Source organism: Diceros bicornis, chromosome 1 (genome assembly GCF_020826845.1).
Source record: "Diceros bicornis minor isolate mBicDic1 chromosome 1, mDicBic1.mat.cur, whole genome shotgun sequence".
Classification (NCBI taxonomy): Eukaryota; Metazoa; Chordata; class Mammalia; order Perissodactyla; family Rhinocerotidae; genus Diceros; species Diceros bicornis.
In genome coordinates, this window is record NC_080740.1 from 60,071,934 (window position 1) to 60,099,211 (window position 27,278).

The following is a 27,278-nucleotide window of genomic DNA, read 5'->3' on the forward strand; positions in this document are numbered from 1 at the left end:
TTCCGGCTCCCCAGCCTCCAGGCCCATTGTTCTCTGCATCTGGTCCAGCCTGAGCCCCTGTCTGGGGGAATCCCCAGCCTCCTCCTCCTCTGTCTTGGAGGTTTTTATACTTTTCCCTCTCGCACACTTTCCTCCCCCTCTCCCCCTCTTCCTCCAATTCTTCTCTCCCCACTGCTGTTTTTGACAGAGTCCCTGAGCATCACTGCTTGTTGTCCCCTCCCCCCGACACTCCTCCTGGATGTTTTAAGGTGTGCCTCCCTCCCATTCACCTCCTCACAAGGTGAGGCCCAGGAAGGGGGCAAGCGGCAGTTGGCTTGGGTGGCCTTTGAGGTAGCTTGTGGCTTCTCATTTCCCTCCTCAATTTGCTGCCCCTAGCATCCTCCAGCCTTGCACCCTACCTCGAGGCTGAGTCCAGGGCCTTAAAGCATTTGAAGTGATAGGAATTAAGGGCGAGCTTCCCCTAGATGGGTGTTTGCAGCTGCATCCTTGGGGTTGGAGGTGCCCATTGGAACACAAGTAACCCCAATCGGGGCCTGTTGGCCTGGAGGCCGGTGGCCATTAGGACAGGGGCGGCTGAGGGACCTCCCTGGCCTAAGTGCCTTCTGCGTTCCTTCCCTTCCCCTCTGTGTTTTCTTTCCCACACCGTCTTTCACCCCATATTCCTCTCCTGGAGGTTTCCAACCCTCTTACTGAGCCGGTCGAGCCACAGCAAGGGGCCTGAATCCACGGGGCCGTTTCCCACGCAAGGCTCTGGAGACAGGCAGAACCCTCACAAGCTCTGAGACTTGGGGGCCTCGTTTTCCTTCCCTGTGGAGTGTGCTGTCACCATGCCGTGAGTCTGTGGTGAGGATTCAGTGAGATGATGCATGCAAGGGCTCGGCACAGTGCCTGGACAGAGAAAGCACTCATTATGTGGGACGATTATTTTACTTTGTATTGTTTTCCAGGCTTTACGCCTCATATGCAAATGGTGAAGATGGTCTTGCGTTTGTCCCTTCACTTTTTTCTCTGCCTCCTTGGCCAGGAAACCTCATTTCCTAGGGCTCCATCAGCTTGGCCTTGAGCAGGGGCTGCCTGTGATTCGAGGGAGCCAGTGCAGGCCCCAGGCTCCTGGCTGCTCAGCAGCTCCTCAGAGCTCAGAGACATGTGGTATGTTCACTGCCCTCTGGTGACAGTGAGCCTGCATGGTGGCCTCGCTGTCTGGCCCTCACTCATCCTACTATGTGCAAGGCAGTGAGCAAGAAAAAGTGACCCCTAAGGGGCTTGCAGTCTAAGGTGGGGGTGGGGAAAATGAAAGAAGTGGGCCCAGTGGAGTGGCTCTGGGTTCAGGCTTGGAGGTCCGGGGAGGCTCCTCATGGAGGGTACTCAGCTGAATCCTGAAGCACATGAAAGAGTGAGCCAGAGGAAGGTGGGCAGGGGAGAGACAAAGCAGTCAGAGGGAGCAGAGGACAAAGGCTGGAGGTGGGAGAGCTGGTTCCTTATGGTACTACAAGACGGTGTGTGGGGAGTGGGGAGGAAGGAGGAGGTCTGCGCCAGGTCCTGGAGGGCCTGAGGTCCCCAGCTAAGGGATTTAGACCTTGTCCTGAAGGCCGTAGGGAGCCTTTGAAGGTCTCTGGGCAGGATGATGAGAACAGCAGCTACGTGCCAGGCCTTGTCCCCAGCGCTTTCCCTACAGCGTCCTGTGCCACCCTCACAGCTATGCCATCGTGGTGAAGAAGCTGAGCACGGAGGACTGGGTGACGCCCAAGATCACACAGATTTGCCCTCCAGAAAGCCCCTTCGGCTGCACCCTGGAAAAGGGATTGCAAGGGAACAGAGAGTAGAGAGAGGGGAAGGGCAGCTGGGAGTATTACGCAGCGGAGCTTGGGTGCAGGAAGCTCGAGTGCTGAGAATGTTTCCAGAATGCCATCTGGTGGCCAAAGGCAGGGGAAAGGCACAGAGGCAGGGAGGTGTGGGCCTGTGGTTCACAAATATCACAGCTCTAGATGAGTGTGCTATGCAGAAGAGCACAAGGGAATGAGCTACACACGGGTGACAGTCCTTTCTGTTAAGGCTGCCCACCGAAGGAATTATAGAATTCATGATTTTACCTGTGTTAACACTTAATTCTTGAAAGGACATTGTTTTATATATATATATACACACACACACACACACACACACACACACTATATATATATATATATGTTCTGCCTGTGTGTGTGTGTGTGTGTGTGTGTGTGTGTGTGTGTGTACTGCCTTGACTGGAACCATGGATGCAAAAAATGGGCTCACAGGTCATGAGAAAGTTTGAATTTGGATTTCACAGATGGTTTTCACTGTTGTTGTTTGTTTCTTTTATTCACATTGGAGGAATAAAGCTAAGACAACTCTTTAAGAATCCGAAGCCAGCAAAGAAGGCACCAGACTTTTTACAGGCGATTACTTGTGGGAATGAGGTCCCCATTTAGTAATTTTCTCTCCTCCTTTCCGGCTGCAGGGGTCATTTGATCTTTAGCAGCCACATGTTGAGGGGTGAATGGAGCTGTCACTGGAGTTTGTCTGGAGAGCCTTCATCATCCTGAGTTTTGAAAATAGGTTTGAAGTTGCAGAGATACTCTGAAATACGTTTAAAACAGCCGAGGACAGTCTCCCTTAAGTCCAAAATGTATTTTTTTTAAAGGGCAGATTGAGGTTGGTGCTTGGAGGTCTTGCTCAACCTTGGGGTTGTTCACACTTGGGTCCTTGGCTATGGGAAGGGGCTGGGGCTGAGTGGGAGAGATGGGGGTCAGAGGATCTTCTCAAAATGCCTGGAGTCCTGAGGAACCTTGAGGGGTCACACCAGCAGGGTGGGACTCTGGCCCTTGGGAGACTCACAGGCCAGCTGGATGAAGGCTAAGATCATGCCTCACACTACGAATGTCCTGCTGGGCTGGCTGCCCACCCCCATGGCTCCTCATGAATCTGCCCAGCAGCTGCCACAGTCACCACCACCAAGGCAGCTTTGATGAAGCTGGGAAGCTTCATCTTCAGAATCATTCTGATTGAGAAGGTGACTGGACCACCCAAGGTCAGCCTCTTGTTTTTCAACAGGATATTGTTGAAGTTAGAGCCAGTCTGGCCAGGAATCTTGACTGGGAGACTCAGGTAGATGTTCTGGGTCATCTGCTCCTGGCATGGCACTTTGTTGGGATAGATGACAGAGGTCCACTCCCACACAATGTCTCCTCCTTCTGAGCCCAGTACAGAAAGAAGAATGCACTCTGCAGGGGGAAATTTGCCAAGAAATAGGACTTTTCAAGAAATGAAAAGGCTTTGTATCTTGCTTAAGAGTGGTAGCTCTCAAAATGGGCCAGATATCAGAATCACTTGGAAAGCTTTTCAAAATACCATGAACAGGGCGAGAAAAATCATACTTTTCCCTTTCCCAGCCTGCCAAAGGGAATTTCATAATTGCCAGCTCCATTTCTCCCCCTTTCAAAAAGCCTTCATCTTTCAGATCATTTGGGACAGGGATTGGGGAAGTTGATTGGACCTTTTTGCTGGAAAAAGAAGCTTAATTCATCTACATAATAAAAGGAAAAATAGATAGGGGAGAGGAACTGCTGAAAGTTCAGGAAATTATGGAGGGAGTGCTAAAGAACAGCAGGGGCTGGGAAGGAAGTAGGTTGAAGATAAGGACTTTCGAATGAATGGTTGTAACTATGGATCTCCTTCGCTTTTCAAGAAAAATGCTAGAAAATATTTAGAATTTATTTTGTGCTTTAGTAACCACATCAGGGCCCCAAAACTGGACTACATAAATTCTGAGTTGATAAGGGTTACTCATATATTATGCCTCTCTCCCCAACCCCCAGAGGAGAAGTAGGCTACTTCCAGAATGTAGATTTCAGTTTTGATATTCTGTAAGTCATTCTGACATGCACCCCATCTCCACCCCAACTTGCTGAGAACCACTGAGTTACAACGTCTTAGAAGCACCAGCAACTTTGTAAGGACCAAACTCTATAGCCATCAGGCCTTTCTTACTGAGCATCCTCCTGGTCCCTACTTTCCCCTGCGCCTGTGTCACTGCTCAGCAGAAGCTCTGTGCACACCTGGTCCCCCCTCCATACTTCTGCAGACTCTTCTGTCTGCTTCTCTGATTCCTCCTTTGGTTTTTCTTCCTTCTGACTCCCAGATGTGGGCCTGTCCCCAAGATACTGTCCTCAGCCCTCTTTTCTACATAGGGTTATTAGCCCAGAAATAGGTTGCCAGATTTAGCGAATAAAAATATAGGGCATGCAGTTAAATTTGAATTTCAGATAACCAATGGAAATTTTTTTAGTATAAGTATTTTTATCTGGCAAGCCTATTCAGAAGTAATGTATGCTCTCAACACAAGTTTCTTTTCTGTTTTCTTCTTTTTTTCGTTTTTGGTTTACACAGTGAATTTGAAAATCCATCAGCAAACACAAAAATCAAACATATTGACTGGGAGCATCATCTGTGCATGAATATTCAGAAGCTGACTATGTTGATTGGCCTTGTTATGTATTCATCATTTCTGGGTGACTCCAGAATTGAACTGTTCTCACACTGAAAGAACCACCCCGGAGGAAGCCGGGATCCCACTCATTCATTAATTTAGTCAGTCATCTTGTCATTCATTTATTTGGTGGAATTCAGCATGTTCTCTATTTACAAGGTCAATTTTTTTTTGGCAAGGGAAGTAGCTGAAGTTGACCCACATTTTCCCATCCTCTAAACCATTGGTTTGGTTTTCTTTCTTCACATGGAATCTAATGAACCTAATTCTCACCTTGCTTCAGAAAGGTTCTTGCAGGAAGGAGAATGAGTCTTCCCATCGTTACATAAATTCTCATGGGGCTTCCCTTCAGAAGTTTATGACAGCCAGGAGTTGAGCCTGGAGCTCAGGAGAAACAGCCACACACTGATTTATGATGGCAGCTGCTGCTAAATCTCACCCCTCTTTCCTTCTTACAGAGCCATGTTACCTTGGGGTTACAAAACTCTTTCCACTGTTATTCAGGGGAATAATAATAAAATGCCAGGTTGCAAGTATAAACATGATCATTCTGTGCCTATTATTGTAAATCAAATTTTACCTTGCATCAGAAGCACAGAAAACATTTTGTACTATCAGCCGTCTCAAGCCTTTTTAGGAATCTGTTTTTCTATAAACCTGGGATGGCCTAAGGTATTGTTTGCACTGCACTGACCAGGGAAGCTGATCGCGCAGGTGATCTGGCTATTTATCTTTACACACTCAACTGACCATTCTCCCTGAGCAAAGTGTTAACTTGATGTAAGCAAAGCATTGGAGTTAATGATGTGGGCTCAGGACTCCAATGGCCTGGGTTTAAAGTTTGGCTCTGAAATTTACCATCTGTGTGACAGTGGCAAGTCACTTAACTTCTCTGTGATCAGTTTCCTTAGCTTTAAAATAGGGATGCTGCTGCTGCTAGTACCTATGCCATAGGGTTGCTGTAAGGTTTAGCTTAGTCAATACACAGCATCTAGAGCAGGGCCTGGGATGTGGGTAGCACTCAGTGTTAGTTCTTGATAACCGTGCTTTTAGTGTAGTAGCTCCCAATTTCTTTTTTAGAATGAAGCCCCCATTTTAGAGAAAAACCAATTTTTCAGATTCCCGTGTGATGATAGTAAACCTTTTCGGGTCTACATGTTGAGCAAATACACAATGACAAGACACCAGTGGGAATTCAGTGATACTTCTATAGTATTGGGGTGGGGCTCACCACTTTCCAGTCTTATCCCAGAGTTGGGACAGGGCTTTCCCCTCCACACTGATGCCCCTCTGTGTGTCAAGGCTTGTTTCAGGGGTGCTTGTGAGTGGTGGCCATTGAAAAGGAGGCTGCCCCCACTGAGCAGGTGGGATGAGCTCAGCAAAGTTTCTGGACATCCATTGGACGCCAGCAACGGATGGGAAGAAGCGTAGGCACTGACGGAAGGCTTGCCAGTCCCTACAGTCACTACACATATTTTGTGACTCACTCTTGCTTCTCAACCCAATGGACTGGGTCCTGACCTCAGGTCTAGGTCACACATGCCACCCTCTCCTAGCCCTAGACTCCATCATCTAGTGTCCCTGGGGACAGGCAACTGATTTGGGTCTCTTTCTCTCTCTCTGTATGCTCATTCTCGCCTATCATTATGTCATAAACTTTATTCCTAACTTCCCTAGGGCTTTCTCTTTTAATTCTTAAGGCCAGAACTATTTTGTTCTCTCTGTATTTGTTACAACAAACTCTAATTCTCTTACAGGCTACAGGAGAGGGTCACACTGATGAGGAAATGGTCTTAATCCTGTCTGTCACCACTGTATGACACGGGTCAGATCACTTCTCCTCTTAGTGCCCCAATTTGCTCATCTGTAAAATGGGGATACAAAATTACCTCAGTCATGGGGTCCTGGGTATTCAAATGAGACAATGCATGTAAAGTTCTTAACACAGTAGAAGGCTGGGCACATGGGGAAAGCTCAATTTAAAAGACCATTCGGGCACACGATGGGGCCGGCCTGGTGGCGCATTGGTTAAGTGCGCACGCTCCGCTTTGGCGTCCTGAAGTCTCGCTGGTTCAGACCCTGGGCCCGCACCAACGCACCGCTCATCAAGCCATGCTGTGGCGGCATCCCATATAAAGTAGAGGAAGATGGGCACGGATGTTAGCCCAGGGCCCATCTTCCTCGGCAAAAAGAGGACGATTGGCATCAGATGTTAGCTCAGGGCGGGTCTTCCTCACAAAAAAAACAAAAAGACTATTCAGGCACGTGAAACCAAAGACATGAAAGTCTGTTATTTTTATGTAGTCAAAAAAATAAAAATTATTAGAAAACTCTCTTTATCCAATCCTGACCTCAAAACTTGTCTCTAAATATTGAGTCCGATTTGAACATTCATCCAAACTATTACCATTGCTTTGAAAGTCTCTCTTCTTTGCCCTCCATCCTGTGGCATCTGATATGAGGTCACGACATGATGTCACAATTCACCTCCTGCTCTGATTCTGTGAGAATTTCCCGAGCTAACTCTTAGGCTCCTCACTTTTTGCATCGGAAGGTCTCTGGCAGGACTCACGGTCTCACCTCTGAGCACTCTGAGGTAGGGCTGCCAGGCGTTTTGCTCTTGGTTTTATTTCTTTTGGCTAAACAAGAATAATGATATTAGTGAATGGCTTCAGAGATTCTTCTTCCTTCCTTTGCATTTTTAAGGAGTATGTTTCTGGTTTTGGTATCTATTACAGGGGTAGCTAGGTTTCTGTTCTGTGACAGTACAGAAAATTAGGAATGATTATTTATTTGCATTTCAAGGTTTTCCCTCTGTGGCAGCCAGGTAAGCACCTCTAGTGCCTCAGTTTACCCACTTGGTTTTTCTTATCTCCTGGGTGCAGGACCAGCTACATAATTTGCAGACCCCAGTGCAAAATGAAAACTCAGAGCCTCTTGTTCGAAAAGTATGAAGAATTTCAAGATGGCCATAGCAGAGCATTAAACCAAGAGCAGGGTCCTTCTAAGCCTGAAGCCCTCCTGAGCACAGGGTCCTGTGTGACTGCACAGGTGGCTGGCCCATGAAGCCAGTCCTGCCTGGGAGGCACTGGTGGTGAAAACTTTTAGAATCCTGTAGGCTTGGATTAGAGCCCTAGCTCCGCAGGTTGCTTTCCTGTGGGGAGAAGTATATGATAAGAAGGACACAGGAGCTTATTAGATCATTAGGGGCACATTAGTTTGAAGGTTCCCAGAAGCAGGAACCAACATTTCAGCATCCCGCTTAAGTGTTGAGAACAGTGCTTTGTACCTAAATTTTTTTTGAGATATAATTCACATATGATAAAATTCACCCTTTAAAAGTGTACAAGCCAGTGGTTTCTAGTATATTCACAAAATTGTGCAACCATCACCACTATTTAATACCACATTATTTCCATCCCTTAAAAGAAACTCCACACCTATTAGCAGTTACTTCCCATGCTCTCCTGCCTCAGCCTCTGGCTGTCTACTTTCTGTCCCTACGGATTTGTCTATTCTGGACATTTCATACAAATGGAATTATACAATATGTGGCCTTTTGTGTCTGACTTCTTTCACTTAGCATAACGTTTTCAAGGTCCATCCATGTTGTAGCATGCATCAATACTTCATTCCTTTTTATAGCTGAATAATATTCCACTGTATGGGTATTCCACATTTTGTTTATCCATTTATCCATTGATGGACGTTTGAGTTGTTTCCACCTTTTGGCTATTGTGAATATTGCTGCTTTGGTGTACATTTAGGTACACTATACATAAATAAATATATACAAATGTAAATATATACAAATGTACTTGTACATTTGTGTACAAGTTTTTGTTCAAACATATGTTTTCAATTCTTTTGGGTATGTACCTAGGAGTAGAATTGCTGGATCTTATTGTATCTCTATGTTTAACTTTTCGAGGAACTGTCAAACTGTCTTCCAAAGTGGCTACACCATTTTATATTCCCAGCGGTAGATGAGGGTTCCAATTTCTCCACAGCCTCACCAACATTTGTTATTATCTGTCTTTTATTATGGCCATCCTAGTGAGTGTGAAGTGGTTTCTCATTGTGGTTTAGATTTGCATTTCCCTGATGACTAAAGATGTTGAGCATCTTTTAATGTTCTTACTGACCTTGTATATCTCTTTTGGAGAAATGTCTATTCAGATCCTTTGCCCATTTTTAAATTGGGTTGTCTTTTTATTGTTGAGTTGCAGGAGTTCTTTATATATTTTGAATATTAGACCCTTGTCAGATACATGACTTGCAAATATTTTCTCCTGTTCTGTGAGTTGTCTTTTCACTTTCTTGATAGTGTCCTTTGAAGCACAAAATTTCTGATTTTGATGAATCCAATTTATCTTTTTTTTTTTTTTTTGCTGCTTATGCTTTTGGTGTGGTACCTAAGAAACTATTACCTAACCCAAGTTCACAAAGATTTACTTCTACATTTTCTTCTAAGAGCTTTATAGTTTTAGCTCTTACATTTAGGTCTTTGATCCATCTTGACTAATTTTTTGTATATGGCATGAGGTAGGGGGCATGTAATTTTAATTCCTGCTCAGCCTCTCAATAATCATGTGCCCTTCAGTAAGTTCTTGAACCTCTCTAAATTTCAACGTCCTCATTTGTAAAGTGGGGATAATAAATAGTATCTAAATCGTAAGGTTATAGTGAAGATAAAGAGAAAATGTACATAAAGCACTTAGCAAAGTGTTTGAAGCATCCTAACTGCTCCATAAACGTGGTAGTTATTACTATTACAGTATGAACAATGAGTGAATGCTTTCCTAGTGGAGGTGTCAGAAAGATGAGCAGCATTTCTGAGAAGGTAGTTGGGATGGCGGGAGGGAGAGGAGGCTTGCTTAGCCTACGTGGAGGAGCAGGTCTGGATTGTTAGGGGAGTGTCTGCCCCAGGTAGACCGCTGCCTCACGATCACCTCCAGGGATTGGTAAAAGTTCTAATTCCCGGGCCCTATCCCAAAACTACTGAAAGGAGGCCCCTGGGCACGGGGACCCAGAATCTGCATATGCATCAACTTCTCCAGAGGCATACTAAGACATGCAGGCAGCGGTGGGGGTGACGGTGGTCGCGCCCGCGGCGCCGCCTCGGCCAGCAGGGGGCGACCAAGGGACGGGGGCGGTCACGGCGGCTGCGCAGAGCCCTCCGATCCGCCCCGTTCAGCTGACAGCTCCGAAGGCGGAAGAGGCGGCGCGCAGGTGGAGCCGGGTGTCTGCAGGCTGGGCCAGAGTGGCGGTGAGGGAACCTGGGGCAAGGGCGGAACTTTCGGGCCCGGCACGGCCTAGTGGCCGGAAGGTACGGTGGGGACCGCGCTCCGGGCGCTCGAGGCAGAGAAGGGCGGCCGGGCCGGGACTGCTCCGTGGGCCTCAGCTCCCCAAACCCGGGACGGGGAGCCCCCAGCCCGGCCCGGCCGAGGTCCGCCGGGGCGCTCGGAGGAGGAAGGAGAAGGTCCAGGCCCTGCTCCTTCGGGACGCCCGGGGCCGCCCCTCGCGGCCGCACAGCGCCCTCTGTCCCAGCGCCGGGCAGGTTGCGAGGCTTGGGCCTGCCCCCCGGTTGTAGGTGAGTCGCACAAACAACGACTCGGCCCGCGGGGTGGCGAGCAGTGGAGACACCGGCGGCAGTGCGGATCCCGAAGCCACGGCTGACTCCGAGGCTGAAGTCCGAAGGGTGTGCCTTGGGGGCATGAGTAGGATTTTTCCCAGGCCGGAGGGAGACCCGGCGGAGGAGGGGCTTCCCTCACTCGGGTAGCGGTTTCCGGTTTGCCAGAACTGATATTAAACTTAATATCTCTCGTCCAATGGCGCCGGGTTTATTCTAGTTCCTGTGTTACAGATGAAGAAACAGGGTGGTCTGAATCCAGCTTTAGTTAAATATTAGCTGGGTGACCTTGGGCCAGAAAGGGAGTTAAATTGTCATTTCTCATCGGTGTCATGGAAGTAGTAATACGACTTGCTTCCTGGGGTTGTGGGACTCGAACAGGAGTTAATGCATTTAAAGGGCTTAGCACAATGCCTGACACACGGTAAGAGCTCACTGTTACTGTTCGTGCTGTTATTGTGACGACCGACGTCTCCTGCTTCTAGTGGGATGTAGCAGAGCAGCAACTGAACCTTGTAATTCTGGTCCCCCATTTCAGCACACTGCATCTCACCCCAAAAATTAGAAATAAGTTCTCATTTTTTCCAGTGTCTAATGCAAGGCAGTGCTAGATGCTGAGAACAATACACAGATGCAAAAGACTTGATCCTCGCCCTTAAGGAACTAATGTAGTCTGGAAGGAGAGGAAGTACAAGTTCTTAAACTACTGTAATGCGAGGTGGGATGTGAATGTCATAGGAAAGTTACAGTAAAAAAGTTTGTGGGATGTTTAGAGAAAAACGAGGTCTAATTGGAAATTTCTACAAGGAATAGGGGCTTTGGAGGTGGGTCTTGAAGGCTGAGTGGATAGAATCAGAAGGAAATGTAGGTCAGCATCATGAATTAAGGGGTTGGGACCCAGTGGCAGCTTCAGAAGCTGGGGTCTGGTGGGGTAGGGCATGAGGAGCTGTTGACGGGAAACACTGCTGGAGTAGAGCTTGTCAATCCTGGCGGTGCTTTAGAATCACCTGGAGAGCTTGGATAGGTGCTGATGCTTGATTTCATTGCTCTAAAGTACAGCCTGGGTATTGAAATTTTAAAAAGCAGCTCCTCAGGTGATTCTAATGTGCAGACAAGATGGAGAACACTAACCTCCAGAAACTTTATAAATTCATCTCTCACCCCACTTATGAATGTTTAAACAGGAAGAAACAAAAAGCTTGTGTTATCACCATGTACTATGCCTGGTAAGATTGTTAAGATTAAATAAGGTAATGTGAAAGGACCTAAATACAGTACATAGTAGGTGCTCAATAAATGTAAATTGAGTCTGTATTTCATTCTTAGCTCATTTGGGAGTCACACATCTGGGAATCTGGTTTAAAAATTATGGTTTCACATAATATTTTTGCATACAATTTCAGGGTGTTCATAGGATTCTCCATAACCCATCTATGGACCACCCACCCCATCCCCCTCACTCCCAGTGAAGAAGCCTGCCTCTAAAGCCTTTAGAATAGAACTTAAAAGTTTGTGTGTGTGTTGTGCAAGTGCTTTTGTTGTTTTGTTTTGTTTTGAAGTATACTGCTAATAGGCGAGAGGGAAAACTGGAGGGGGATAGGAAATGAAGGAGTAGAAGAAGCAGAAGAGGAAAGGAGGAAAAAAACAACCCAAGATGATGTTTGTTTTGGGGCACAGTGTGCTGTCCTCTCATATGAGCTTGGTGTTCCTCCTAAGCTCCTCCCAGGGCTGAAGGCAGTCAGATAAGAAGGCCTCTCATTGCTGGGGACCTGCAGATGCCTCTATAACCACGTGGCTCAGTTGGGCTGTCCTAGGACAGTAATATGCAGCTGTAGATTAGCATTGACTGTGTGTTAGGATGTGTTTAAGTGTGATAATGGAAATTCAGAATTTAAATTTGGAGAGGGTCCTAACACCATCTTTTGTATTTTTTTTCTGCAGATGGCAAGATTTCTATAGTATATCTAGTATGAGTTCCACATCTTGGCCTCTTATCCACCTTCAGCAATCTCATCTCCACCGCCTGGAGAATAAATGGGATTTCCATGAATTCCAAATTCTGAACTGAAATACAGACTACAGTGTTAATATCCTTTTCTTCTAGTTGTTATTAACAGGTACTAACTGACCTCGAATAGAACCTGTCACTGTGTTCTATTTGGGATAGGGATGCAGCTTAAGCTGAACCATTATCATCTGCTGACAAAAATTGTTTTTTGAAAATGGAATCATTTTAAATGAATTTGTCTAAATTTTGTAGTGTCACCTTTTATAATGTGAAAAACTGTGTCCTAACTTTTCAATTTTACACATTTCAATTAAAAAAAATATTTTAGTCAAGTGGGAGCATATTTGCAAGTGCAATTATAGCCCAATATTTTAATTGACAGAGTGGTAATTTTTTGTTGTTGTTTTATTAAAGTAATTTTTTATAGATTCTCATTACATATTTTTTCCATATTTAAATTATCTGAAATTACAGTGCATCTTTCAGTTGCTGTGATTAAAAAGCACTGATTCAGGGCCAGCCCCGTGGCGTAGTGGTTAAGTTCCCATGCTCTGCTTTGGTGGCCTGGGGTTCACGGGTTCAGATCCCAGGCACGGACATACACACCTCTCATCAAGCCATGCTGTGGCAGTGTCCTACATACAAAATAGAGGAGGATTGGCACAGATATTAGCTCAGGGACAATCTTCCTCACCAAAAAAAAAAAAAAAGCATTGATTCACACTTTAATTGTAGCATATTTTTATTCTTAGCATTCCCCAAAATAACGGTAAATCTTAAAATTGATTTGATAAAATCCGGTGGTATTTCAAAAATTTAATGTTATTTTGCTGCTTCCTCCGTAGTCTAACTGTCTTAAATAGTATCTGTCCCTGTAACATTCTCTAGAACAGGGTGTTCTCAATGGGGAGCAATTTTATGTCCCCCCACCTCCACCCCATGAGGGAGGGGAGATTTGGCTATGTCTGGAGATATTATTGATTGTCACAACTCTTGAGGGAAAGATACCCTATTGGCATCTAGTAGGTTGAAGCCAGGGATGCTGTTACATATACTAAAATGCACAAGACAGCCTCCCACAACAAAGAATTGTTTGTTCCAAAATGTCAGTAGTGCTGAGGTAGAGAAAACCTGCCCTAGAGATTCCTGTGGATTTTTAAAATTCATTTGTTTTTAAGAAGTGTATCAAATATACTTTCACTCCTTTTGTGGGCAAGGCACTTTGCTAGGTTTAGTGGGCAAGTCAAAGTAATATGTGATTTGTCCTGTTTTTAAAAAATGTTTTTAATTTTGCTTTTTTTCCCCTAAACAGCTATACCTAACTGCTCAAGTCAGCAATTAGAAGCACCACAACCATCCTTTTTGAAAAAGCTGTTACTATTGCAAAGCTACTGTAATATTAGATATGCCTGTCATTTTTAGTTTAGCAGAAAAGTGAGAATATTGATTAATCCTTTGTAGTTGTTTGTGAGGAAAAATTTTTTTCTTTTTTGGTGCCACTAGACTTTTCCAAACTGTGCCTTTTCTGTTCTTAACTGATTGAAATGATTGTCTTCAGCTCCTCAGAAAGTTAAATGTCGTCAGAAGACCGAGAAGCTCAGGAGGATGAATTGCTGGCCCTGGCGAGTATTTATGATGGAGATGAATTTAGAAAAGCAGAATCTGTCCAAGGTGGAGAAACCAGGATCTATTTGGACTTGCCACAAAATTTCAAGATATTTGTGAGCGGTTAGTTAATAATATTCTCTTAAACAGATTTTTCTAAATAAAGGTTATTCTCAATTTCTTAGTGTATGCTAAATTATTTGTCATCTTGTGTTTATATGCATTAGTGATAGATGGTAGTATTACAGATTTAATGCATGTTTCTGTTTTAATTGAAAATTGGACTGGGGGATAAACAGTTTTCAGTATGATTTGGCTTTTTGACCACTGAATTTGGATATTATCCTGCATATTTCATGCATCCTAATCGTCTTCTAACTAGCAGTTCATTAGCCATGAGTCATTGGCTATTAAATAGGGATAATAAAAGAGAAAACGAAATAATATATGTGAAAACACTTGGAAAGCTTTCAAGTACCGTGGTGGTTGTTAATAGTATTTGGTTTCCAGAATCATTTCAGCTACCACAAACACATAACGTGCTGTTACTCTGTGACCTTTTCCTTCAGAAAAAAACAAAAAACTGCCACTTTTGATACAAATGTTCACAGAAGACTGATGCACACTTTCTCAAAATGTTTCTGCTATAAAGGCATTGAGTAAGGAAAGTAAGTGTGATCATTTAAAATGAAACTTTGATTTTGAAAGTGTTGTGTGTTGTATCTTGCCCTCAATCCTGAGATCATTGTGTTGACACAGATTCTCCCAGCTATGATTCATGGGTAGTTGGCACATACTGGTCTAAGTAGGTCATGGCACTTTGATAGAAATAAACATCCTTTTCTCTGGATTGTGTCTTTAATCATCTACTATAAAACAACAACAACAGAAAACATTGTGTATTACTTGCTCATTAGTGTTAGGAATTGTACTCAAAAGTGTATACAAAGGTAAGTTGTGTATCTTCATTATAAATTTCATGGTGCTTAGTAGATTTTTCAAAGGCTTACAAGATTTTTTTTAAGCTGGTGGCTACAAAATTAAAATTAGAGAATAGAAAGGGCTTTGGGGGAGGGTTTTTATCCCCTCAACTAAAGCATTAAGTCTCTCTTGAGCACTGCTCAACAGTAATGGACACTCAAGTGTTGACCAGCTGATCCTTTCTCATCTTTGTTTTTGGTTCAGGCAATTCAAATGAGTGTCTCCCGAATAGTGGCTTTGAATACACCATTTGCTTTCTGCCTCCACTTGTGCTGAACTTTGAACTGCCACCAGATTATCCATCCTCCTCCCCACCTTCATTCACACTTAGTGGCAAATGGCTGTCACCAACTCAGGTTAGACCCGAAACTAATTTCTCCTATCCATTTTTAAAAACTTAAAAAATCATCTTTAATTGAAGACTAGCTTGGTGATCTTGAATTCAGTGCATGAAGAACAAATTGCTTTGATTTTGTAATTTTTTTCCCTTCATGAATCCTAATGTTAATGAATTGAAAATGTGTTTTAGAAAGGAATGGCAATAATTAGAATGATTAATCATTATGAATTGCAGTAGGAGTAATTTTTAATCAAGTATATTGTTTCTTACCATTTTCCCATTTAATCTGTATTATAATGGAGACTATAGGGTCGTCCTCATTTTTCTTAGATGTTGGTATTACTTTTTTTTCCTTAGTTTCTTATCCATTCCTCAAGTGAAAGATTTAATTGTAATTAGGAGGACTAAAATTGAGCTAATGTGGTTATAATAATTTCCTAAGTAAAATACAATTTTTAAGTAAACATAATAAGTGCTTTTATTTTTAAAGATCTGTATATGTTAATAACAGTAACTGTTGACTGGTCTTACACAGATATAAATGCACACAATAGAAATATGTGTGATTCTTGTAGATATCTCATGAAAGCTTGAGACCTTATATTATAAACCGTCATTTCCTCCGAGTTATATATTCTTTTCTAGTAACAACCTCAACTCTTGATTGAGACATAAATATAACTTGAATATAAATTATTATTCTGCAATAGATAATGGATCAATAGTAGCTGCTTTCCAGGAAGTCATGATGAAGATTGATAGGCTGATGTATATTAAGACAAAAGCTGTCAGTTACTTGACCTCAAGGAACAGCTTGTCAGTTTTTCCTTTTTGATCATGTAGTTTTCATTCTCCTCCCCCAGTCCAGTAATTTAGATGAGAGTGCTTTTGTAAAATTGAGCTTATGATTTAAAAACAAAATTAAACTTTAAAAGAGGATAATACAAGTAGAGTAAAAAGGAATATTACCTTACATTCTAATATCTGTGCCAGAGGCAAGACATACAAGATAGTGCATTATTTGCCCAAAATTATCAAGGCTGCTTGACATTTAGATCATCGAGAGTTGCCTGAATTATTTAGATATTTATAGTCCCCTTTCTCCAGAGAGCTGTTGATACTTTATGTCCATGGATATGTGCAAACACACACATACATGCACAAAACAAAGACGGATTAACTGGGTGTGTGGTTGCAGTTTCAGATTCCAGGCAAATAGCATCTACTTACTGCTAGCTTTTGGGGGGTATGAGGAGAGGAGAGGTGTTTATTATTTTATGTGTTACATTTCATCATTTGTGAAATTACAGTAGGATTCTTTATCAAATAAATTTGTGTACATATAATTGACATTTTAATTGGTCTTTTATGTTCCTTCTTGGTTCAATTCTCGTTTGTTGCTGGGCCCTGAGTCCTTGGCATTATGAATTTCACCTGTTGATGATAAAGTTGCTACATGGACCTGTCTTTCACTGAATTGGGATTGGTAGATAGAAGGGAAGTGGGTTTAGTTTTCTAGTATTTTCCATTATTTCTCCCCCAATATATATACATACACAGTCTCTCTCTTGCTCTTTTCCTCTTTCTCTTTCCCCTTCGCTCACATTTATGTGCATCCCAGCTGCCTCTTTTGAAAAGGGGCTGGAGAAGAAAAGAGGGAGGAGAATGACTTTTTCATTGGACTTCATGGCTCAAACAGCACTCAGAACTTCCATTTTAGTATTTATTACATTTTACAGATTTCAGCAGGTTTCTCAGAAGCATGGTTGATCTTATCAGCATATTCATGCAAGTGTGAAAAAGGTGTCCAGTCTTGAACTGTTTAACACAATAAGTGTTTAAGTTTGTGTCCATGTAGGATTTAGTGAACAGTACTATGCAGAGCAAGGGGCAGAAAAGGTGGTCTTTTTTCACTTATTTAAAATTTACAAAATTTGTTGGCCTCTGGAAGGCTTATTTTTTATATTTACCTAAAAAGAAAAGCTGCTTATAATTCCTGAGCTCTACTTACAAATATTTTACATTTCTAGTGGAAAATCTTCTTATATTTGTCTTTCAAATTGAACAGACCACTTTTAAGGAGGAAAAGTTGCAATAGTTTAAACTTTGGTTGCTTAGCTTAGGAAATATGAGCTTTCCCTGTGGCTGCCAAACCACGTTGAAGGTTTGTAATCATGACCAGATTCAATGTCAGCCTGTCTCCATTGACCAGGATCTGGTCTAAGCCCAGATTGCTTGTTAAGCCCAGCTTCTAAATGTGAATAATAAGGACTCTGAGGTTGGATTCTGTTAGTGATTCTTTCCCATGAATTGGCTTTTTGATAGGACTGAAAGTTAGAATTAATTTTAAAATTTGGATGGTATTTTTTAACTGTTCTCTTTCTAAGCATTATTGCAGGGTACCTACAGAGTTAGAACTCCAAAGGAACAGAAATAGTTCATTTTAGAACTAGGTCCCTTTCTCCTACATGAGATATATAGCAATACTGAAACAAAGAACAAATAAAGAACAGAAAGAATCCTCCATTTCAGTAGCTCACATGTAAACCTAGTTCTGCATCTTGTGGAGTCTTGCCATTTCTCTTGTTTTCATGGTACTTCTCTTAGCTTCTGACTTTGTGTTCTGCTGTGGCTGGTGTTGCTGAATAGTTTAAGAAGTGCTCTGATAAGAATATTGGTGCTTTTTTGCCCCACAGTTTATCACAGCAGTAAAACATTTTGTTAGGAAGTGTAATGGCCTAACTTACAAGTTAAAAAGATTTCAAGAGGAATCAAGAGTTCACCGCATCATCATCTTTCCAAACTCACCAGCATCCTCATGTGTTTTTTCCTAGCTATCTGCTCTCTGCAAACACTTAGACAACCTGTGGGAAGAACACCGTGGCAGCGTGGTCCTGTTTGCCTGGATGCAGTTTCTTAAGGAAGAGACCCTAGCATACCTGAATATTGTCTCTCCTTTTGAGCTCAAGATGGGTTCTCAGAAAAAAGTGCAGAGAAGGACAGCTCAAGCCTCTCCCAACACAGAGCTAGATTTTGGAGGAGCTGCTGGATCTGATTTAGATCAAGAGGAAGTTGTGGATGAGAGAGCTGTGCAGGATGTGGAATCATTGTCAAGTCTGATCCAGGAAATCTTGGACTTTGATCAAGCTCAGCAGATAAAATGCTTTAATAGTAAATTGTTCCTGTGCAATATATGTTTCTGTGAGAAGCTGGGTAGTGAATGCATGTACTTTTTGGAGTGCAGGCATGTGTACTGCAAAGCCTGTCTGAAGGACTACTTTGAAATCCAGATCAGAGATGGCCAAGTTCAATGCCTCAACTGCCCAGAACCCAAGTGTCCTTCAGTGGCCACTCCTGGTCAGGTAACCCTTTACTTTGCTGACAGCTGCCTCCTAATTCTCTTTCACAAAGGGAGCCATGTCAGGATCTTCCTTGATAGGGCACTCTGAGGCCTTGGAACCAGCCAACAAGCTGTTTCACTGTATCCATCAAGAATGCCATGGTCTTACTTTACTGTTTAAGCAAATGTAAATACTTCCTTTGCTGGCCTTGGAGTGGGTGGTCCTCAGCAGGGATGAGTGTTAGAAAACTAACTATAAAGTAATTCTGGTGATTTACTTTATATATCTGCTAGGATCCCATCAACCTTGGGGAATCACTAGCCTGTCTTTGTGTGAGGTTGGGATCTGAAGGGATGATCCTTGGAATGGTTAACAAAATCATTTATAGACTTTAACACAAGGACAGCCTGCTTGGTTTGGTTTTTTTTAAAAAATCAGTTTTATTAAGGCATGAATGTACCCATTTAAAGTGTTCAGTTTGCTTGATTTTGGCAAATGTGTAGACCCATGTAACCACCATCTCAGTTAAGATGGAGACTTGGCATACTTGGTTTGATTTTGAAGTGAGACAGAGGGTTTTAATTCATGTACATCTGGTTTCTACCAGCATTCTAAGGATCGCTTCAGGATCAGAACTGGTTGGGGATTTGTCAAACTTATGTGTTTTATATTTCCCTCCAGGTCAAAGAGCTAGTGGAAGCAGAGTTATTTGCCCGTTATGACCGCCTTCTCCTCCAGTCCACCTTGGACCTGATGGCAGATGTGGTGTACTGCCCCCGCCCATGCTGCCAGTTGCCTGTGATGCAGGAGCCTGGCTGCACCATGGGTATCTGCTCCAGCTGCAATTTTGCCTTCTGTACCTTGTGCAGACTGACCTACCATGGGGTCTCTCCATGTAAGGTGACTGCAGGTACGTTGTAACTGTGAATTCAATACTGTCTTCCTTATCCCCCCCTGCAAAAACTTATCACCTCAATCGTTCAATTTGGAAGTGTTCATTCAACAGATATTTTTGTGTCAGTTACTGTCCTAGGCTCTGGGGATATAGTAGTAGCCAAATGCCCTCATGGAACTTATATTTTAATGGGGGAGACAGGCAAACAAAATAAATAAGGATATCAGATGGTGCTAAGTGCTTAAGGAGGAAAAAAAATAAAGCAGAGACAGGATCTGAAATGTTCTGAAGGCGGAAAGGGCTTGCGATTTTACTTAGGGGAACCAGAGGAGGCCTCACTGGCAAAGTGGTTTGAGTAAAGACTTGAAGAAGTAAGGAAACAAGCCATGCAGATATCAGGGGGGAACATTCCAGGGAAGGAATGGCAAGGTAATGTCTACCTATGAACGTGGAATAACGTAGATCCCAGTTGGCAAATGCAGAGCATCTAAGCTGTCACTCTTGTTTCATGGCACATATGTCTGATCAGTCATCAAGGGCTTTATCATTGAGCTCACGGAGGCCTCAGAATCTTCCTCAACATAATGCTTCAGAAAGCCACCGTCTGTTGAAGTAGGCACAGGAGGTGAAACCTGTTTGCCATTCCCCATCTAGATAAGGATTGAGAAATCAGGCCCTCGACATCAATTTAACTGGACTTCCGTGGCTTAGTTTTTCTCAGACTAGTAGGGATGCGATAATCGCTACTTCATAGGGTTATTGTAAGGATGAAATGAACTATTGGAATGCTACTCAAAGTTGTTACAGTTGTTATCCTGGTCTGTGACAAGATTAATGTAGAAATTGAGAGTCAGGGTTAGAAACCTTTATAGCGATTTCACGAAGTAAGTTTTTGTCAGTCAAATCTAATAAAAATTCAGGCTTATATTTTTTGTCTTTTTACTTTCATTTTTCTATTTTGCAAACGTATTGGTCCTGGACAGAGTGGGGAATAAAAACTGGTCGTTCACCATAGATAGTTTGAGAACAACAAGTTAATACACATAAAATGCAAAATTGTAATTATTAACACCATTATTACTGTAGTTATTAATTGCTACTGTTAGCAGTGTCATTGTCTCCAAGAAAGTACCCTGAGAGGAGAATGAGTAGATATTTCCAGCTGCCTAGAGCAGAATCTTGTAGTAAATACAGGCAGATGGGATGGAGAACTCACCAGAGTATAACAGAAGCCTTTACTTTAGACTTCTGTAACCTTATCATTGAGAGACTGAAGTACGTTTCAGGTGTTTCACAGCGTTTGTAGAAGAAATCTAAGATAGACTTGGGGGGCTTCAGAAAAATTAAGGAATCTCTCCTATATATATGTTTACCTATATCTGTATATCTGTATATATTAGGTATTACCATGTAAAATATATGAAATACTAACGATTTTATTGTTTTGAGAACATTAGAGCAATAATCTTTTTCCTTAAGATGTCTAAGAACACAAAAATGCTTTGATTATTAGAGGTATAAAAATGACAGCATGGGGCCGGTCTGGTTGTGTGGTGGTTAAGTTCGCATGCTCCGCTTCGGTGGCCCGGGTTCGCAGGTTCGGGTCCCAGGTGCGGACCTATGCACTACTTATCAAACCATGCTGTGGCAGGCGTCCCACATATAAAGTAGAGGAAGATGGGCACGGATGTTAGCCCAGGGCCAGTCTTCCTTAGCAAAAAGAGGATTGGCAACAGATTAGCTCAGGGCTAATCTTCCTCACACACACAAAAAAATGACAGGATAAAAAGATACATATCTGCTACACCTAAGTAGAGATGATGGAGCATGGGAATGCCCGATGAAGAGAAAGGATTCAGCAGTGAAGGAAGGAGTGCAGATAGGATTCTCCCTCAGAAGATGTCCACTGCATAAAAAGGGAGACAGACTTCTAAATAATATGAGGAAGGTAAACTAATAAAATAACTAGAACATTGTTGAGAGAGGTCTCTAATTAATTGTGTTGAAAAATTAAGGTGATAAAATGTGAACAAAAGCCTTTTGTCTATAAGTAAAGCCTTTGGGAATGGCTGCCTGTTCCATTTGAGTTAAGTGATAGAACAATAACAGTCAGATTGAAGAGTATCAAGCGGAACAGTTGACTGGAGGCACTTTTCAATACCTATGGGTGGTAAATTTTATTTACTGGCTTTTTTTTTTTTTTTTGAGGAAGATTCGCCCTGAGCTAACATTTGTTGCCAGTCTTCCTCTTTTTCTTTTTTTCTCCCCAAAGGCCCGGTACGTAGTTGTATATCCTAGTTGTAGGTCTTTCCAGTTCCTTTATGTGGGACGCCACCTCATCCTGGCTTGATGAGCAGTGAGAAGGTCCGTGCCCAGGATCCGAACTTGCGAACCCCGGGCTGCTGAAGCAGAGCGCACGAACTTAACTGCTATGCCACCAGGCGGCCCCTCACTGGCTTTTTTTAATATGCAGAATTGAACAGTTCATCTTTGCCCTTAAGCCAAAGGTGCTTTTGTTTTATTTGATAGGCCTTGTTACTACCAAATGGTGAATGATGCTGACTTAGTGGAAAATCTGTGTCTGTTTCAACCTTTGTGTCTTAGATAAGTCAGTTTTTAACTGCATACTACTAGTTACACAAACATATCAACATTAATAAGTCAAAATCAAAGGAAAAGGATAACTTATTATTCTACCACCTTTAGCAAGTCCAACTTTTCTAGTTGGAGGATTCCTTTCTGTTGTCATCTGTGCATGTGTAATTTTTACCTAGTTATAACCTAAATATGCTTTTACTGGATTCTATAATGAGTATTTTAATTTAGTTGTAGCCATCCTATTTATAAGTTTTTAATAGCTGAATATTATGTCATTAAATGGCTCTTTCAACATAATTATTCTCTTGGACATTTAATTTGTTTGCCTTTGTTATATGCATCTCCATGCATATAACTTTACTTTGGATTATTTCCTTATGATAAAGTCCCAGGAATAGCATTATTGAGTAGTCAAAGGTTATGGCCATTTTTAATGGTTTTTAGTCAGCATTGCAAAGTTGTGTAAAAGTTAATTTTCCATTTCGTTTTCCAGAGAAATTAATAGATTTACAAAATGAGTACCTTCAAGCGGATGAGGACACTAAAAGATTTTTGGAACAGAGGTATGGTAAGAGGGTGATTCAGAAGGCACTGGAAGAGATGGAAAGTAAGGAGTGGCTAGACAAGAACTCAAAGAGCTGCCCGTGTTGTGGGACTCCCATAGAGGTAAAGGTTTGGGGCAGACTTGGAGGCAGACAGACTTGCAAGCATGTTACGATTGCCTCAAGAAGCCTATTAATTTTATGACTAATTAAGAAAACTCATTTTGGTATTTATTAAACCTTCTTACTTGAAAATGCAAATTCACTACTAAAGATTGCTATTGACCTTAAATGTATGTAGACTTCTCTTTTCAGAGTGCTTTCATACAGTAACAATTGTTCTTATGTTATATAATCCACCTCAAAATTGAATGGTTATGAGGAGGCCATTCTAGAGTTACAATCAACTCTTAACTCATCTGCATGATAAAAAAAAGTTAAGCCTGACTCCTCAGGACTGTTTATCCTGGAATTAACACATCTGTTTAACAAGTATACACTTAGGAAATGGAGACATTTTCCCATTAATCTGAGCCAAAATAAACAGATAAATTTATTGCTTCTTGACAGAATCTTAGTATGTTTTAAAATGGAAATATATCTTTGCATTTGATTCTGCTGTTTCAATCCATTATATCTGAACTGAACCTGGTGGTGAGTCCCCAGTTACTCCATTAAGGAAACTGGTATTTTCTTTAACCACTTCTGACATGCTTCAGCCCCATGATAGAGTGGAGGACTTGATACCAAATTTACTTAGATTTATGTAAAAAGTTTAAAATCACGCATATTAAATCCAAATATTTTAATATTAATCTAACTAAATGTTCCACTTATACATGTTTGGTTTGTATCTACTCTTTATCAAAAGAGATTTTGCAAAAGTATCTAGTTGTAGGAACACTTGCTAAATATTCTCTGTATTTTACTTGTAATGCAAAAGAGTAAGCATTTAATAGTTATCAGTGTGTTACTTGTTTATCTCAACCCTGCGTGAGAAAAGGGAGAATGTTGTACTGAATCTTTTGGCATGTGCATTTCTCTTTTGCTTTACACCATTGATATTTTACTCTTTCTATCTTTCCCATCAGAAATTAGATGGATGTAACAAGATGACATGTACTGGCTGTATGCAGTATTTCTGCTGGATTTGCATGAGTTCTCTCTCCAGAGCAAGCCCTTATAAACATTTCAATGATCCTGCTTCCCCGTGTTTTAACCGGTACGTATATACGTAATCCCCTGGTCTCAGCAGCAGTTTTTGGTATTTGATTTGCAGACCAAAAGTCCAGTGTTTTGCTTAAGTACTTTGCTTGTTTATAAAATTCCCTTATGTATTTTCCCACATATATGAATTCTCATATTATTTTCTTGAAAATGAGTTTTATGATGAAAATACACTATCTGGAAATTTCCTTTTTTTTATCCTTCTCAACTTTTTATAGTGAAAAGTTTCAAACATACACAAGAGTTGAAAGGATAAGACTATGATTAGTAGGATGCCTTCCATCAAAATGAACAATTAATAACATTTTGCTCTATTTGTTTTCTAACTTTTTTCCTGAACTTCTTGACCCTAAGTTAGAGATATGATGCTTCATCTCTAAATACTTCCGCATGTATCTCCTAAGACAAGAAAATTCTTCTACATAACAACACTTTTAAAAATTTAATGATAATGGCATATTATCCTCTAATAAATATATTTAAAACTTCCCGATTATCCCCCAAAATATCTTTTAAAGCTGATTTATTGAATCAGAATCTAATCAAGTTCATTTTATTTGGTTTTGTCTCTTTAGTCTCTTTTGCCCACCTTTTTTTTGTATGTTGAGGGAAATTGTTGACTTTTTGAAGAGTCATGGCCAGTTGTCCTATTTAACGTCTTACCTTCTAGAGTTTTATTTCTCCGTGGTGTCTTTTAACTTGTTTCTGTATCCTCTCTATTTGCTGTAAACTAGAAGTTAAGTCTAGACTGAAGTTTGACTAGATTTAGAGTGACATTTTTGACAAGAATACTTCATGAGGAGTGATGGGTACTTTATATTGTATCCCATTAGAACCATAATGTCAGACTGTCCCACTATTAGTACAATGCTCAGTTCTATCATTTGTTCCATTTTAAAGGTAAGTTTTCTTTTTTGTTATTAGTAAGTAATCTGTGGGGTGATTCCCTGGCACAATGTGAATATCCTGTTCTCCATTAGCTCCAATTTCAGCGTTAATTGATGGCATCTGTAGAGTACCTACAATCATCAGTGTTATCAAACTATAAGAGAAATTGAAGAAACAAGCTTTGCCCATGAACCATTGGAAATCTAGTGTTGAAAACTATAAATTTTAGATAACATAAGGAAAGGGAAACAAATTGGCAGCTATAAAACATTCTACCAATGGAGAGTACAAGGATGGTGAAGATAGAATGGAGTGATTCGCACGTAATAGAATTATAGTGTTTTGAAAGAGTTCAATTTCTTCTAGATTGCCTGACTTCCGCAGTCTTGGCCTATTCTGTATATTGTATACCTTGAGTATCAGTTCTGTGATACCCATTTCCCATTATTGTTAATCCTTGGCCCTAGAGAGTTTATCTGGATCCTAAAGGGGCTATTCTTATAAACTTTAAGGCAGCTTGTTCAGAGGGACGCATATTTCAGCCCTCCTCAGTGGAATGAGAGGAAAAGATATACAAAGATGTTATCAGAAGAGTGCAGAAACTATTTTTGAGAGAAGGAAAGAAATTATATTAAGTTTCTTCCAAGTGCATAAAAATGTACCTTATTTTATGCTTCCAGGTTGTTCCATGTTGTGGATGTTAATGGAGATATTTAGGAAGATGAAACTGAAGACTAGTTAACTCCTACTGCTCAAGATATGGAAGTGGAATGGTTTGCCCTAATCTTTTGTCGAGTACACAAAGTTAACTTTGCAGGATGTTTAGAGTACTGGGGAGATATGGTACTCTGTGTAGGAGATATGAAAGAACAATGTTTGTATTTTCATGTGGTGTACTACTGATTAAGGCCATTCATACATTTTTCAATGTAACATAATTGAGAAAATTATAAGCCAAAGGTTTAGAAAATGAAAACTAGAGAATATTAAATATTACAGTGTGCCCAAAGCTCTGAATAGTTAAAAATTAAATATTTATTTTCTTCCCCAAGTTTTAGGTGAGGAGTCAAGGGTTAAACTTATAGACCTTTTTATCTCTGAGAAGCATCCCTCTTAGACATTCTGTGGGAGCCCCCTCAGTACTACTCCTTACAACTGAGGTGGGTAGAAGCCTTATTAAAATTGTACCGAGAGCCTGATCTCATTTACTCCATGTTACCTTCCTTCCAACCTAAATTTCTGCTAAGTTTTTTTTGGAGGAAGCCTTTTACCCTATAACTGATTGGATGGCCCAGTGTCATTTTGATCTATTGCTTTTCAGAATAGAAATTTATAGATAATTTTTTTTTAAATGTTAATACCACAAACACTGTGGGTCACCTGATATTTATTAGTGGTGTATAGTCCACTGGTTTTTGAGCAAGTTTAGAATTCAGTGATACTGGTTCAGAAGAATTTCAGCCCTATTCAACTTTCCTGGGCAGTTTAGCCTAAATTCAAAACGACTTGTCTTTGCTACCTTTTGTTCTATATTCTCTCCCTTTACTCTCACCCTATCTTCCACTGGTAAGAACAATTTTAATATTAACTCCAGCAGCTCATATTTTTGTTTCCTCTGCTGGAATAGGAGAAAGCCTAATATATTCCCAAACTGAACAAGCTGAACTTTCTTTAATTATCTGTTTTTTGAATTCCATACCACTGTAGTTCCAGTCCTAACTTTCTGAATTCCTTTTAAATGTCTTCTCTAATGAGTTATGGAAATTTGGCTTCCTACCCTTTTTTGCAACAGTGCTGTTTTGGGGGATAATTTTGGCTTGATACCTAGATCCCTGTTTCTGGGTTTTGTTGGCTTTTTGAAAAATTGTCTTTTTTTTATGGTTTGGTGAGTGGCTTGGTAGCAAAATAAGATTTTTTGAAAAAGAAGACAGAGGAATTCAGCTGCAGCCGTGAACATGTTCTTTCCTACCTTTTCATTGAAAATTGGGGAATCACTTTTAACCATTTTATGTGTGTATATCCAAAGAGTCAACAAGGACTGTTTCTGGATTGTCAATGAGGATGCTTAATCTAAAAAATAAAAATAATTTAAAAATTGCCTTATAATTAGAGCAGAGTTGCTGCATATGCTATGTGTTCTGTCATCAAGGCAACTGATCACATATAAAAACTTTATTTGGAGTATAACACGTATTCTTAAGGTGAGCAGGAAAAAGGCATGGAACAGCACCTCCTCTTCTACCTGGGCTCGTAACTGAACTTAGGTTTTAGGGCCCATATTTTGTTTAAACCACATAGTTTCATGGACTTCCATTCAGCACATTTTATATAAGAACTACAGTTAACTTAAAGAATAAGTTGAGGGGCTGGCCCGGTGGCGTAATGGTTAAGTTTGCGTGCCCCACTTTGGCGGCCAGGGTTCGCAGGTTCGGATCCCGGGTGTGGACCGACACACCGCTTGTCAAGCCATGCTGTGGCTGTGTCCCATATAAAGTAGCGGAAGATGGGCATGGATGTTAGCCCAGGGCCAATCTTCCTCAGCAAAAAGAGGAGGATTGGCATCGGATGTTAGCTCAGGGCCAATCTTCCTCAGCAAAAAGAGGAGGATTGGCATCGGATGTTAGCTCAGGGCCAATCTTCCTCAGCAAAAAGAGGAGGATTGGCATCGGATGTTAGCTCAGGGCTAATCTTCCTCACACACACACAAAAAGAAT

General features: G+C 41.4%; 1 protein-coding gene across 4 annotated transcripts; it reads left to right on the forward strand.

Annotated features, from left to right (window-relative positions):
* The first annotated feature begins 9,741 nt into the window (after positions 1–9,741).
* On the forward strand, positions 9,742–26,670 carry RNF14 (ring finger protein 14). Of its 4 annotated transcripts, none has more exons than XM_058542909.1 (9): positions 9,742–9,776; positions 12,081–12,256; positions 13,706–13,875; positions 14,938–15,089; positions 17,908–18,435; positions 19,096–19,324; positions 22,401–22,573; positions 23,541–23,671; positions 25,245–26,670. In XM_058542909.1, the coding sequence occupies exons 3-9, from the start codon at positions 13,722–13,724 to the stop codon at positions 25,279–25,281; spliced, it is 1,404 nt and encodes a 467-aa protein (XP_058398892.1). In that variant the 5' UTR covers positions 9,742–9,776; positions 12,081–12,256; positions 13,706–13,721; the 3' UTR covers positions 25,282–26,670. The 4 variants fall into 4 exon arrangements, with proteins under 4 accessions (XP_058398892.1, XP_058398882.1, XP_058398873.1 ...); XM_058542899.1 differs by having other exon boundaries at positions 9,750–9,836; XM_058542890.1 differs by lacking the exon at positions 9,742–9,776 and adding an exon at positions 9,844–10,100.
* Positions 26,671–27,278: the final 608 nt, after the last annotated feature.